General features: G+C 42.4%; 2 protein-coding genes across 3 annotated transcripts in view; both read right to left on the bottom strand.

Annotated features, from left to right (window-relative positions):
* Positions 1-2254: 2254 nt before the first annotated feature.
* atp5pf (ATP synthase peripheral stalk subunit F6) lies at positions 2255-6232 on the bottom strand. The gene is made up of 4 exons (XM_069675502.1): positions 6155-6232; positions 4727-4896; positions 4161-4285; positions 2255-2356 (listed from the first exon to the last, which is right to left on the bottom strand). Exons 2-4 carry the CDS (start codon positions 4894-4896, stop codon positions 2328-2330), a joined length of 324 nt encoding a protein of 107 aa, XP_069531603.1. The 5' UTR covers positions 6155-6232; the 3' UTR covers positions 2255-2327.
* Positions 6233-7285: 1053 nt separating this feature from the next.
* Positions 7286-15214, bottom strand: part of appa (amyloid beta (A4) precursor protein a) — a 55146-nt gene continuing 47217 nt past the window's right edge. For both annotated transcript variants that reach the window (XM_069675596.1, XM_069675597.1), the window contains 3 exons: positions 14025-14116; positions 11137-11283; positions 7286-9618 (listed from right to left, as the gene is read on the bottom strand). In XM_069675596.1, coding sequence (XP_069531697.1) covers positions 9517-9618; positions 11137-11283; positions 14025-14116 — 341 coding nt within the window. In that variant the 3' untranslated portion in view covers positions 7286-9516. The remainder of the gene's footprint in view (positions 9619-11136; positions 11284-14024; positions 14117-15214) is intronic.

The raw sequence follows: 15214 nt of genomic DNA, 5'->3' as shown, positions 1-15214 counted from the left end.
TAGCTTGGGTTCCGTAAACGCTCAGGTGGGTTTGATAAACTCATCAGGGGCTCGTTCAAGAACCTCAACCTGCAGCCAGTTGTTATCTGTTTAAAAATGGCTGTGTCTTAAGTTTCCCCCAGATAAATGCCAACTAAGGGGCATTGTGAAAGTAGCAAACACGATATCAGAGCTGAATTAAAAAAAAGCGAGGGGCTAAATGTTTAGTCAAAGCAAGGACTAGGCTAATCCCGCTTTCATGTGGTGCAGGGGCGGATCCAGACTTTTTTGACTGGGGTGGCCCAACTGTGGCACTGACTTATGCAGGGGTGGCATGAAGTATGTATCCACACACACACGCAAATGAATAGCATTTAATTAACCCCTCCTTCTAAGCTTAATTCTTTAAGGACTCAAACAGAAGATGTGTGGTCACAGTAACAATTTAAAGTACTAAAGTGTGTATAAAATCTTCAGGTGTTTTTATGTTTCCTTGTTGGACCTCCTCTCAGGTCTGTGGGGGCATGAACAAAACGTGCTTGACTGACAGCTCTTTCATCCTTCTGCTGACTTTGTTTTACTTTCTTTGTACAAACTGGTGAAGTCACATCCTGCCTTTAACACCTGACCAGAGGCCTCTTTTGAAGACGCTTAACCTGCACAAATGAGACAACAGAAACTGACTGAAAAGAGATGCACCCCAGACTGTGCTGCAGGTGAAACAGCATCTCTGTTGGATTGAAACTCACTTTGTCTTATTTAAGCATTTAATATTATTTTCTATCTAAATAACTCATCATGCAGACGTTTGAGCCTCATGGCAATAAAACACCAAACACCAGCGCTAACAGCCGTCTGCAGAGAGCTGGTGGAAACTGCAGTGGCGTATTTATAAGAGGTGTCACGCTCAGACTTTCCAACCATCATGGGAACAATTCCACCTCTGTGTGACCTACGAATCACAATCCTGTGTAAATAATAGTTTGACATTAATATATGTAAAATCAGGGGCTACACTCGCCCCGGACAGTCACACTTTCCCCGATGCTTGGGGACAGTATGGAGCCGTTACAAAGAGTCCCAGTTTCCGACAGGCAGCCCCGCGTCCAGTGTCAAGGTGCAAGGAGGAGCGTCATGCCATCATCTTGTGTTGCATTTACTTGCACTCGGACATTGGAGTTTCACTTTCCGACCAGCCTCAAATACATGCATATCTACAGTACGTTTGTTTTGGATGATGTTTAATGTGATCATTCAAAATTGGGGCAGCTGCAACCCCATGCCGCTCTGGTAGATCCGCCCCTGCTGTGGTGTCTGAATAATCGGTCAAAATATGCTGCATTCAGGTGCCCCTCGGATGCTCGGAGTTCCCAGGTTGAAAATTATTTCTACCGAGTTCGATGTGTTCACAAGCGTTAAATCGTAATGTTAAAACAACATAAGCGTTATAAAAAGTAGATGTATTGTATTTAATTACCAAAAACTAAACTAGTCATTTACGCGAATGGCAATTTACAGTTGCAGCCTCATATCATCCTGATTGGGAGCTAATTTTTCCCGATTATCTCGACACCACTTGAAAGGGTCAGTCCCCAATCACAAAGTATTTAGGAAAAGAAACAACAACAAATTAGATGATAACAGTGATATGGTGCTGGAAATATTACAGTCTGAGGGTGTTTTTTTGTTGCCTATTCTGGAATGTGACACCTTCACCTCTACACCCTGTGCAATGAAGTAAACCACTGTGTCTTTATGCTAAATGGTTCATATTGCAGCAGGTAAATGACCCCAAACTCACCTTCAAGTTTTGCTTGGACTTTTGTGGACCAAAGATGACAAAGTAGCCCTGACCGTCTAGACTTTCCTCCACAGTCACCTTACCATAACCCCCTTTAACATTTGCACACCTGAAGCACAGCTTGAAGATTTTGAAGCATCATGTGACATCAGGAGAAGCTCTTTGGGACTCAAATCTTGCTGAGATGTGGAGTCCACGCTAAGAAAAGGAGGGACATACCAGATACATAGATATGTACATTCAATAAAAACGCTAAACAAAGGCATCTTGACTAGTCTTCCCAAATGTTTGTACCCCCTGTATCTGTGAATGTATTATGATGACACATAAGTTAAAATACATATTTTGTCCATTAAAGTGTAAGTACTACAAAATTATTCTGTATAGTATAATTTGTTTATTGATTTTGTACAGTTATATTCAAAGACTGGTAACCAGCAGGAGCAGCGTAATTGACGACCAGTGCATCATGGGTCAATCCACTATCTTTTTATTAAATACAACATATTGATGGTGACATGTAGGAGATTTACAACACGGGCAGCATTTACTTGGCGCCGTCTTCAAGCTTGGGCTCTGGAAAAAAAAAGACAGAAGAGAACAATTAGTGAAGGCGTTTCTGCAGGTACACATGCAGCTGTACAACACATCACATACTTGGAAAACCGACCACATAAACATGCAGCAAGCTGATCGTTGCTGCTTCATCAAAACGGTAGTGCGGCAGAGAAACTAAAAGCTTCCTGATTTCAAACGGAATGAGAAAACCTTCCTGCTTTGATGAGTGTCACTATATTTAGACTGAGACAAAGCCAAGAATCAAAGTGCGTCTCTCCAGTGGCAAAGGAATAAATATTTATGAGGAGGAAGTCTTTAAAGTTTCACTGAAAAAACAGTTGATTGTCATTCCAACACTGCAGCTGATGTTAACGACTTTTCTTTGACATAACGGCCATTTTTAACACCCTCCATTAATGTCACTGGCACCTTTTAGCTTGAAATAAAACAATTAATATTGGCCGCATTCCAATACGCATTCTGTCCTACTATTTAGTATCAACTGAGCTGCCATTTGTGTCTCTTACAAGTTCAGTTTATTCATCCATATTTAAACTTTGCATGACAGAATGCGACACATTTATGATCAAGAGGGTCAGAGTTTAAAGTGTAATGTTATAATACTGCAGGCAAAGTATGTACTTAGTAAGAGCAGCTGCAGTTTGGGTCACTTTCGACCTTCAAAAGCTCCTTTCTACATCAGTAAGCCAAGGTCAATGCTACAACGTTTTCTGTAATAATCACATTATTATTTCTTACTAGGGCTGTGCCATATCATATCAGATTATACAACTAGTACAACTTTTTCTCGTGATAAGAAAGTGTCACATCGCCATATCAAAGATGTAAATTTGCAAGAAAATGGTTGCGGCTAACAAGTTGTGTCTTGCTTTTCATGTTCATTATAGAAGCACTCGCCCCCGCTTTAAATCAATAAGAGCATGAGAGATGCCCGTCTGTCTGTGTAAGCCCGCCCCTGCATGCTCGGAGCGTGTAAGCGTGGAGAGGCGGGGGCGCTCAGCTGAGAGCAGAGAGCGCATTTGGCCTTCAGTGTTTGATAGATATTAGCAACAGAATTGAAGACAAGAAGAACAGTTGCATTTTAATGCAAAGAGAGCGGCCAGCGTCATGACGTGCTGCTTCAGAAAACACAGGTGGCAGCGATGTGACGCCTTCACAGTAAGCACTGAAAGTGTTCCCAAAACGCCACGCAGACGTTAATGGGCTTAATGAATGAACAAATCAACGAATTACCTTTAATAAAGCCGACATTTGGCTTTTCTTTTTTATTTCTCTTCAGATTACTATCCAATTGATATTTGTAGCATAGCCATATATAGAGTAATAAAGCAGGCAGCTTCGCTATTTACTGATTTAAAGATAAACATACAGGGACGGTTGATGCAGAGGCAAAAACCTTCTATTAATAAGTAAGAAGAGACTGGAAGCGTCTCACAGCTTGTAGTAGATCCAAACTAGATCTAATTTAATTTTTAGCTATTATGTATAATCTATTGTTGTCTGTGTTCTTCCTGTCTATTATGTACAAGCTGCTCCAAATCAATGGCCCCTAGAGATTAATAAAGTTGTTTTGAATTTGAATTGAATATTAGCAATGTCTGATATTAAAACTGATTTTCTACAGTTCAATAAAATGTCAAAATTAATAACTCCTGTCTCAATTCATCTGTTATTTTGATCAATTCTAACCGCTTAAAGCAACACATTTGTTAGGTCTTTCTCATTCAATGATAAGAGGCAACAATAACAACAGGTAACAAAAACAAACCTCAGCATGTGTGCAGCATAAGCTGTAACTAACCTGTGAATTTGTAGTCGGGGAACTTGGCGAGGTCTCCTCCTCCATATAGCCTCTGCAGTTTGGTGACCTCTTCAGACACGTTCTTCTGATAAGCAGGACCCGCGTCCACAATGCCGCCAGAAGTCCTGGGAGAGCCAAGGCATCGAATAATGTTCAGGAGAGGAGTGTGACGGTAATGAGTGGATGCGATGCCAGGTAAATACCGCGTACAAAGGACTGAAATTAATTCAGCTTGTAGAGGATTTAAAAAAATGTTAAGCTTCTTTTTTTGGCTTTTTGCCGAAGAGAAACAGGAAATGTGGGGAGTAGAGAGTGGGGGGTGACATGCACCAAATGATCGGCAGACCGGAAGTCAGACCTGCGATCAGTGAGTCGAGGACTGTAGCCTCTGTACATTGGGCGCCTGCTCCACTAGCTGATCTAAACCAGGCTTTAATGTTTTCTTTTTACAGGTAACTAGCTCGGAGCAGGGAGCCTACTTAGTGATGTAAAATCTAAACAATATTTCAGGAGACAGTCGGGACATTTCATATAGGCATGACATGAGTTGTGGATTTATAACCTACTTGCTCTTGTTGGCGTAGTCCCGGATCTTGTCCAGGAACAGTTTCTGGATGGGGTCGAGATCCTTGGTCTTGCTGAAGAGGACAGCGGAGATGCCGATGTTCCTGCGCAGGGTCAGGCTCACGGCAGAGCGCAGCAGGGAGGACAAGCGGTATAACCGGTTAAGTGCCATCTGAGGATACAAAGCAGTGTAACGTTGTTATCAGGGCAGTATGTTTTACATTAGTAGGAAATGTGTAGCCTGGAATTTCATTTGGGGATCATGGTCATGTATTTGTCTTTTTCAACACAGGGTTGCACAGTAATATAGAGTTGTGCTACAAACATATTAATAACATATGGATTATTTATATTTGTAGCAGAAAACATAAAACATTGAAGCACACCAATATATATTCGCAGCTTTATAAATAAATGCATCTATGATGAGGTGATTCCGTTCATTTCTTAAAATGTATGTATAGTGGCATGTAAACAGCAACATAATATCTAATAAGGCATTGATTAGACGGTAGCTCAGTCTTCAGGGACTTGACTTGGAAACTGGGGGGTTACTGGTTCAAGTCCAGCTACAAACCAAGCATGGAATTGGGGCTGCGAGCTGGAGAGGTGCCAGTTCCTTTCCTAGGCACTGTCGAGGTGTCCTTGAGCAAGGCACCGGATCTCCAACTACATGTCCATGTGCAGCCCCATCACTCTGACATCTCTTGTTAAACGTTAAATTCGTTATTATTTTAATTAACATGACCTAAATGACTCCCGAGGATAACGTGAAACACCTGATATCAGAATTACTGCTAGTAAGGCCATATAAACATTTGAACTAGCTAGCATTAATGTTAGCGGACGTTTGCTGCTGACACGCACTCTTAACAAAGTTAGCTTTTACGAAAGTGTTTAAAATAATTTGATTTAGCTGGGTGTCTCTCTACGTGAGCAGCAAGAGCCAAATAGACGTTATATACATGGTCTATCTCGTTCTGGCTTCCTGTTAGCAAGCTGGACCAATCAAACATTTGCACTAGCTAGCATTAAAGCTAGCGGACGTTAGCTGAGGACACCAACAGCGCATTATTAGCTAAATCAAAGGACATTGAGTTGGCGACACATTAACCTGATGTATTATTTTAAACTCTTTTGTAAAAGCCAACTTAGTCTCTTTTTATGAGCAACAAGAGCCAAACTCAAGTTATACAGATAGCCCGTCTCGTTCTGGCTTACTGTTAGCAAGCTAAATGTTTGCTAAACTGCTAGCTCTAATTCACGCGACTCGTCTTTCTAACATTGTCCTCTGTCGTTTTTGTACTACAGCTACTCATGATGAAGTTATGCACGTCGAAAGGGGAAACGTGATTATTGTGATGCACAACAGCAACAAACAGGCTGAAGTAAAATGTTTGGTAGCATTTATTTTCAAACAAAGTACTCACCTTGGATTGACACTAAAAGCTCAGGATCCAAATGTGGAGCACCGCGGTGGATTGTGGGATGGCTGTGGTGAGAAGGAGGCGTTCCCGGAAGTCAATGTAGCGCCTACTTTGCGCATGTCTGCGCATATTTAGGTTGACCTCACATAATCCCAAAAGGACCGAAGTATCATGTCCGTAAAATGCCTTTTATTACTTAATATAAGCATTTGGCTTAAAATGACTTAACTGATACAGGCTTTTAGACTTTGCTTTGCACTCAAGCACTGCTACACTTTATTTAAAGTGTTGTTTTTACCAGATTTTACACGTTTCATTTACTGTAAGTTTAATTATATAATCATAATTCTTTTTTAGGATTTATTTTCCTTATAATAAACATTTCTATCCTATTTTTAACAGTTGGGTTATTTCCCATCATGTTTTGCATTTCACTTAAATCTTAATACTTAGTCTTATTTTTACTTTAATTATCAATTTACTTATATTTTTTCATCATGGTACTCCATTTTCATTTCTATTCTGCCTATTTCATCTGCATCAGTTTTCCTTATGTTAATACACTTTTAGCTGCATTACATATGTGAAATGTACAAATAATATTGATCATTACTACAATTATTACTTGTTACTTGTTATACACAAAATTGTATAGGAATTATACATTAATTGGAAGACCGAGCTTGTATTTTTTTACTTAAAACATTGCAATTGTAGATTTCTTAGACATGTTACCTTTATTGTATGTTATTTAACCTACGTTCAGTTTAAAACATGCACTGTCATCAACCCTAATAATAATGCTTTAAAAAAGGCATAATTAGTTATACAAATGTGTAAACAACTCATGCTGCTTTGCAAGTTTCTTACACATGGTTCATTTGACTTTGGCTGTCATGTGGATTGTAGCTGGTTTCAGTTTAATTCAAAATAATTTCACCTTTAGCCAGGTGTCCTTGATCCTTGAACGGCACTATAACTCACGCTCGGCTTCAGTCAGCTGCTTTCTGTCTGACACTGACCTCTGACCTGCTCACATGAAAGGAAGAACAAGAAAATGTACCTTCAATACCATGCATGAGGAAGCCAGGTGTGCATTAAACACCATAAAGAAGCACACAAAGACGCAGCATCTGTATGTACATTCAAAACTTTATTATGGAATACAGTGTAGAAAGCGTTTTCCCAGTCAATGCAAATGGCCTGCACAATATTACACAGTGGAAAACAAAACCAATATATAATCCACAGAAAAAAGATAGAAAGAAAATCCTGCTTCCTCTTCTACTCTACTGCCCTCTGTTGGGCTTCTAATGAGCACCCTCTGAAAACCAAGGACCCACCCCACTGCAGCCTCCATATGTACATTTCACTCTGCATTCCCTCGTAGATCTTACTGCCATTGGATTTAACAACAGAGTGAGAGGTCACGCTGTAGCTCTTTCGGTGACACATCTTAACCTCGAGGATGAACGGGGGATTCTTGTTAGCTTTACCTCAGACTTCACATCCCAGACTCGCTCTCAGCCCTCTCGATGGTACACGCATCATATCATCTATGTACAGACTACAGTGCTCTGCCTCTGAGGAGTCAAGTGTGCGTTGTTGGCAGAGAGGTGAGCATGCCTGAAGGGAAAAGGGAGGCGAGAGGGAGGGAGGTGCTGTGGGGGGAGTGAAAAATCCATTATATATACAGACTGCCTGCCTGGCTGGCTATCCATCCGGAACTGCAAGTCATTTCCTCTCTACCTCGCCCGCCTTCCTCCTCCTTCCTCCTCTCAGCTCTCCACCTGGTCTATCAGCAGACAGCGAAATGATTACAAAAAACAAAAAAGAGACGTCGTCGGCTTACAACTGGACGAAACACCAGACTGAAAATGACAAAACACACACACATACGCAGAGATAATCCTAACCCACCCCCCCCTCCATGCCGGATTCCTCCTTCCCGCTCCGTGTAACCTTCACGCCCACGTCATGCCCTTTTCAAAAAACACACAGTAACATGAATCGAACAGAAAGAGCAGAAATTAAAAGGGGGGGGGGATTTTTAACATTTCAGTGAATGATATACAAACAGAGACGAAGCCACCCCCCCTCCTGCAGCTTCAGGAACATGGTTTAAAAAATAACATGAAACACACTTAAATTCCAAAATCACAGATCTCTTTTAAATGTGTATTTTACATCATATCAAAGCAGAGCCCGTTCATCTAGATTTATATATATTTTTCATCATTGTTTGAAGTCACGTGATCACGAGAAGATACTAAATGTACAATCTTGCTAGAATGACAATCTATAACGTGAGAAAGGATCTCGAGAGAGAGAGAGAGAGAGAGAGAGAGAGAGAGAGAGAGAGAGAGAGCAGCGATAAGATCTTTTTTTTCTGTTTTTTTCTCCAAATCCTGTCGTCTTTGTTGTCATGCACTACATAGGAACAGCTAAGACTTCGGCATTACTTCAGTTAACATTACACGCAATTTAAAAAAAGGACTTTACATTAGTTTGACTCGTTTTTTTCTTTGTTTTTTTTTTACCGTGTTTTCATTCTTTTTTGAAAAACAAAACTGGAAAACGAAAAGAGAAAGAAATAAAAACAGCTCGTTCAGAATACATCAACATATTCACTTATCATCTCCGGATATCTGTAAGAGCCTCGTGTGACGTAGCACAGCCCAGCTGTCGTAAGAATGCGCAAAGAAAAGAGGATGGAGGGAGGGATGGAGGAGGAGGAGGAGGAAGAGGAGGCTCACTTGTACTCCAGTGTAGACTGAGTGCAGTAGTGGCGCCGTTTGTGGGGGACAAACTGGGCTTCATTTATAAGAATCATGTCGAGAAACAAATGATATGACTACGTCCACGTGTTGAATAATGCTTTGATGATTGTTGTAAATGAAGCCCAGTTAAGCGTTTAATCCTGCTGATCAGAGGTCAGATTTGCTGACACACCTAAAACCATCCCAAGCCAAATAAACCCGACTAAACTCCGACCCTGATCGGCGGAGAGAAAGCGCCTTTCCCCCACAGAGTGCGGGTTTGTTTCCATGCACTGGGCGGGGCCGTTTTTCCCCACACATCAGCAGGCCCAGACGGAGCAACGCATTTAAAAGACGCCTTTCTTTAATTAAGAAAGGCGTCTCGCTCCGATTGTGAACAAACTTGGTGCAAAAGTCCGCCCAGAAAACCCTCGCTACAGTCCGCACGCTCGACTATGTCAGCCATCAATCGTCTAAACCTCACACTGCATTTATGGGGAGGCAAAGGGAGAGGAGGGGGAGGAGGAGGGGAGGTGCATAATGTGTAGGGAGGAGATGTTTGTGTGTGTTTTTTTTTTATGTGTGTGTGTACATGTGACATTCCCCTCAGTTCTGCATCTGCTCGAAGAACTTGTAGGTGGGGTTCTCGTAGCCGTTCTGCTGCATCTTGGACAGGTGGCGCTCCTCGGGGGTGACGGCGGCGTCCACCTGGAGGAGAGCCAGAGAGAGAGGAGAGGGCGAGGGACGGGGTTAGAGATATGCACGTAATCATATGGTGTGTACATATGTACAGACAACCTTTATTCTGAGACCTATTTTAATGCTTCCTGGGCGTGATAGGTGCAAAATTAATGTGCAACAATGAAGACATGAGGCCAGGAAACTCACGGTCATGGGGCTTCATTTCTCTGCCTAAAATTTGATTATACATTTTTTTAAGGTTAATTTTTTTACTTGAGTCCATCTGGTCATTAAGTGCATGAATATTTTTGAACATGTAATTATAGGAAGCTTCATTATTTTTGTGATAAATAAAGAAATGAGTACGTGTAGAGAAAGGTCACAGAAACGGCCGTGCCTCCAGAACTACAAGGAGTCAAATTAAATGCATTGGATTTTAATAACTTACAATTTAATAATATGTTATTTGATCCTGCGTAAATTGGATATTCAGCTTTGTCTACAAATTTAGGCATGATAAACATGAACAACTTTATTGAGTAGGTCAGTGGGTAGAGTCAGAAATGAGGGAAGAGAGAGGTGCCGGTGTAGCTCTGCGGTTAAATCGTGCGACCCATGTGCAGAGGCTTGTGTCGTCCCCTCCCTCTCCTCTTTCTGACACTATCCACCGTGCTCTCTCTCTCTCTCTCTCTCAATAAAGGCATAAAAGGTCCAAAAAAATCTTTGAAAAAAAGAGGGAAGAGAGAGGGGATGACATGCAGCAAAGGGCCAAGGATCAGAGTTGAACACAGGCTGCTGCGTCAAAGGCTGTGCCTCTATACATGGGGCGTGCGCTTTAACCTCTGAGCTAAACCTGCGCCCTGAAATTCAAAATTGTGACAATTTTAATTTTGAAATGTGTAGCAAAATTTCTGAACAGTTTCCACATAAAATTTGGTGTTTCCACATCTTACAGGAAATCAATCGTGGGACTTTTTCTGAACAGTCATAAATCATTAATGGATTAAACAGCTCAAAGGGGCGCAATGCACGCTGGGTGTTGTAGTAATGTAGAATGGGCGAAACCACGAGCTGTTTGAACAACTTTCTCCACAGCTATGGCGCCAATTTCAAATATTATTGCTTCTATAGATTACAGAGAACACCAGCTTTGACTGACAGTCATTTTCTGCAAATAATATATTCCTATTTCTCTGTATATTGTGTTGTACACTTGTATATTTAATTAACACAGTTTACATATATCTTACTTCTACTCATATATCCTATATTTCTTCATGCTTCTTGTCTGTAAAAGATTAGATCTAATTATATTAATTAAACAGATATCATTTAGAGTGTACAGTAACATGAACACTCTCTATTTAACAGCACATACAGTGTGATACATGCATCCACACATATGCAGAGTGCTATACTTAGGAACAGCTTGCACTGACACGTGCACGCACAGCATCACCCCCCCCACTCACCAGATTGACCGCCGCATAGAACAGCTTGTACGCACACACACACACACAAACCCACAGGTCAGCTGTTTCTCACCTCGATGACTCCGTGGTGGATGGAGGTGTACTGCTTCTTCCTCAGCATCACCAGGGTGATAACGATCACGGTCGCTATGACGACGCCGCCGACCATCAGGCCGATGATGGCGCCCTTGTTGGAGCTCACGTCCTCTGCGAAGAAGACCTAAAGGGGAGGCGGAGGAGGAGAGAGCGGTCAGGTGAGCTGAGAGGAGAAGTAACAGTCTCTCTTATTGTGAGCGTGTGACGCTGCTGAGTAATGAGCTTTGAGTTCAGCAGGACCGAGAGCTGGCTGTGCTTCACATCACGTCTCTCATCCGGAGAGCTCCAACAGCTGCTGCTACCTTCACTCCACACTGCAACAAGTGAAGTCTAATTATGATGGGACATCTCTTTTTATGACGGCTATTTCTCTAAGCCGGCAGTTTTTATGTCCGAGCGTTTTAGTCAAGTCAAGATTTTTTCTGTCCTCACTTCTTGAAGATGTTAAAACTTGTAACTGAGATTTTCTTGCTAGTTCTAAGTGACTTAATGCCTGAAAACAGAATTAGCAGAGTCTTAAAGCTGTTTGACTAAGCAGTTTCGTACTTGTCAGTGATGATCAAAGTCAGGATTTCTTCATTCTTTATATTTTATCTTTACATTTGAGGAGCAGATAAATGACCAAATGGAAGTACAACCCAGCACATCAATCAGATTCCTATCAACGTAACGGAAACTTCAGCACACTAAGCCTTTTTTCCTCTGTGAACTCCAGGGAATAATAGCTTTGGACTAGAGCTGCACAATTCATCGAACATTAATCCCTCCCCCAGGGGGCGATGGAGAGGCGTCACTTTTGGGGGAGCTGGCATGTCATGTCATGAGCGTCTACCTTGCAGCAGTTTAGAGTGGAAGAGTAAACAACAGAGTTCAACGGTTCAATAAGTGACCGTGTTAACTGGTGACTTACAGATGAATGCGTCTGTGGTTGTCATAGTTACAGCAGCTGTCCTCCTGAATGCCTCTTTGTTGTTTTGATTACAATCTCAACACAATAATATCTGTGACGTCTTTGAAGGCTGCGAACGCTCAGTCGTGTTTTGAACGCTGCTTGAAGAGAGCGAGTCACTCGTTAACACCGGTTCCCCCGAAACGGCTCGCCATCGCTTGTTTGGAGGTGTTTCAGCTTTAGGGCGAGTGATGTTAAGCAAGAAAAAATGTATATGCAAAGAGGTAATGAAGCCTGCGTCTGCGCCACAAAGCAACACGACTAATTTGTTCAAACATCCAGAACAGACACGCTGTACAGCGAAGACACCCCAAAGACATAACCCATGCAATCCTATTCCATTGGCATATGATTTTATGTTATTTCCTCGAGGAGATGCACTGAAATCAGCCTAATTGTATGTCTTAATTTGATCCAAGATTTGTACACGATACTTAATTTAAAGCTACAGTAGCAACATTATTTCAGAATAAATCATTTTCAGTATTAAATTGAAATGTCTGATCTGTGACTGTGAGCGCCCACCCCTTTGTATTTTCACATAACTAGCTTTCCACATAACTGGCCAATCACAGCAACTCATCATCCAGCTTCCACGTGACTTGTGTCAGCAGCGCGCACGCAGAGGCTGTGTCAGTCGGGAGCTATGGCAACTTGCAGTCAATTTCCTGTACCTTTCTTTGCCGACAACGGCATGTACTGCTAAAGAAGCAAAAAGCAGGAAGAGCTTGGAGGAGAAAAAAGCTACAAAAAAAGAGGGATCAGAGTGTGAGGGGCTGAAGAGCAAGACAATGCAGAGGTTGCCCTGTTCCTTCTTGCTGTTGCTCTTTCTTCTCGTTTTTGAAGCTGACTTTTTACAGTGCTTTGTGCAACAACATTACCTAACATTAACTTATTCTTGTCACTTTAAAAATAGTCTCTTCACAGAGACGAATTTAACTTAAAAATAGCTGCCGGGCACCAAAGACTGGGCTCACATGCACACGTGTAAATAAGAATGAGGGAAGATTTCCTGGAGGAGAGTTCCTTCCCGTGTCTGTCAGGTGATTTTAGAAAAAGCAGAGTACGACATGAACTGATGCAGTATGACTCAGCTCGACGACACATGATTAAAAAAACATTCAAAGAACAAATGAAGGCTTCAGACTCTCGCTGTGGAGAACAAAAATAAATGAAAGGCGATGACGTCTTACGAAGGCACAAAAAGCTCCTGATGTTTGCACCTTTGACGACGGCAGCGGGAGCGCAGTCAGCCGGGACAAACTCTGAAACACCTCTAAAGTGCAGATAATCTCACAGAGACACATCTCGACATCTCCGCTCTGCTGCTGAGAGAGGGGGCTCTAATCCTGCGGAGCGCTGATTGGGGTTACGCTGAATATCGAATTAAGGAGGCGAGCTAAGGAGGACACACCGACTGCTCATTGTGAACGCGGGAAATGTGATATGTAATAAAATGTAGGGATTAAGAGATTAAAGGCGTGAGGTGAGAGGAATAAGGTACGCGGATTTGGATTTGACTGAGGACGGATTGAGGGGTTTTTGTGCCCGTGTTACAATACCGCACGGGATTAACGCATGAATGCAGAGCTGGGTTAGAGTCTTACAGTGTTTAGAGCGAGAACCTGTGGCCGACCGGGAACATATGTGCGGAAACACACGGAGAGAAAGATCAGAGGACAGTGGGTTTGAGAGAGGAGCAGACAGGCGTGACGCATGCATTATTGCAGACGTCTCGACGGACACTTGTCTCCATGGCGACAACCTTGGGAGGACAAAGTGGAGACATGGACTTTGCTGTATGTGTGCGCCTGCAGGAGTCACTAAATGCATTCTGTCGTCTCTGTTTATGTCTGCACATATCCATAATTCAGTCTCCGCGGAGCTTCTCTCTGTGTCTGTGTGTGTTTGTTTACCAGCTTCTGGTGGTGAACTTCATATTCAGTGCTCTGTCTGTCCTCCGTCTCCATCCGCAGCTCAGGCATAGCTTCCATCTTCATTCCAGTCACTGCCAAGGGAAGGAGGAGAAGTACAATCTATTATAGATGGTGACACTCAGACGCTTTCTCTTCTCACACACACACACACACTCGCTGGAATCAAACTGGCTCGCTCGAGCAGGACCGACAGCTTAACAGCGGCATGAATTGAATATAGCACATACATAGTGCAGCATATACGGCACAGAGCGCATAGGAGATGCAGCTGCAGCCCAGCTGGCAACTCGACGGAGGTCAAGTGGAGTTGGCTGTGTGCAAACAATCGGAGGCAGTGGAAAAATACAGTCCGGATTTACTTGTCTTTACTTCCGAATGATGTTATGATGTATTTTAAGAGGAGGCCTTACTTCACCTGCACATTTCTGTTAGCCAGGAAGCTACGAGCTAAAGAGCAGCTAATTTATGAGACAGGAGGAGAAGGAGAAGGCACGCACACGCGTCCGAAACCTCAATCAGACGATGTGTTTGCACGCTTCTTGTGGTCTGAAAAAGTAGTACAAGAAGCACAGTAACTCTTTCTGTATCCCTGAATAGTTAAACTAAATGAGTAGACTACATCTGTGTTAAATAAAAGTTTAACTCCCCAATTAAAAGCTGATCTGCATTCCCAAAATATATGGTCTGCGTTTGTAGCTGAATCTCCGGGGACATACGGCATAAATAAATAAATGAACCCTTCATAATAAATACAACAAAGACTCTCCAATGAAACAGGACATCAGTGTATACATTAAGGCTGCATACATTAAATTTAATAGGCTTCTATTTGTAGATGTATGAATGTTAGAGAGTGTGAGGGAGAAGCGAACAAAGAGATGAATGTGACTACACTTATATAGTCACATTCATCCATTCACACACTGATGGCAAAGGCCTACGTGCCAATCACCAATCACATCTATGCCCATTCATACCCGATAGCTATGCTACCGGGAGGGGGGTTCAGTGTCTTGCCCAAGGACACTTCGACATGTGATTGTAGCAGTCAGGGATCGAACCCCCAACCTTCTGATTGAGAGATGACCGACTCTACCGCTGAGCCACAGCTGCCTTTTGCACTGCCAGTTCAGGGTGGGATTATTACGCCTCTGATGGGGCGAAGTCGT

This window comes from Semicossyphus pulcher, unplaced genomic scaffold (assembly GCF_022749685.1).
Source record: "Semicossyphus pulcher isolate SPU_LCO1_2020_fin unplaced genomic scaffold, fSemPul1.0.p SCAF_24, whole genome shotgun sequence".
In the NCBI taxonomy this organism is placed as follows: domain Eukaryota; kingdom Metazoa; phylum Chordata; class Actinopteri; order Labriformes; family Labridae; genus Semicossyphus; species Semicossyphus pulcher.
The sequence above is the reverse complement of the archived record's forward strand: the minus strand, read 5'-3'. Positions and strand labels throughout refer to the sequence as shown.

Bases quoted from the DNA above. Each gene is read 5' to 3' on its own strand.
- atp5pf (XM_069675502.1), bottom strand. From the start codon at position 4,896: ATGGCACTTAACCGGTTATACCGCTTGTCCTCCCTGCTGCGCTCTGCC. The intron at 4,286-4,726 runs GTAGGTTATAAA...TGGCTCTCCCAG, and splicing joins GACTACGCCAACAAGAGCAA to GACTTCTGGCGGCATTGTGG. The intron at 2,357-4,160 runs GTTAGTTACAGC...TTTTTTTTCCAG, and splicing joins CCCCGACTACAAATTCACAG to AGCCCAAGCTTGAAGACGGC.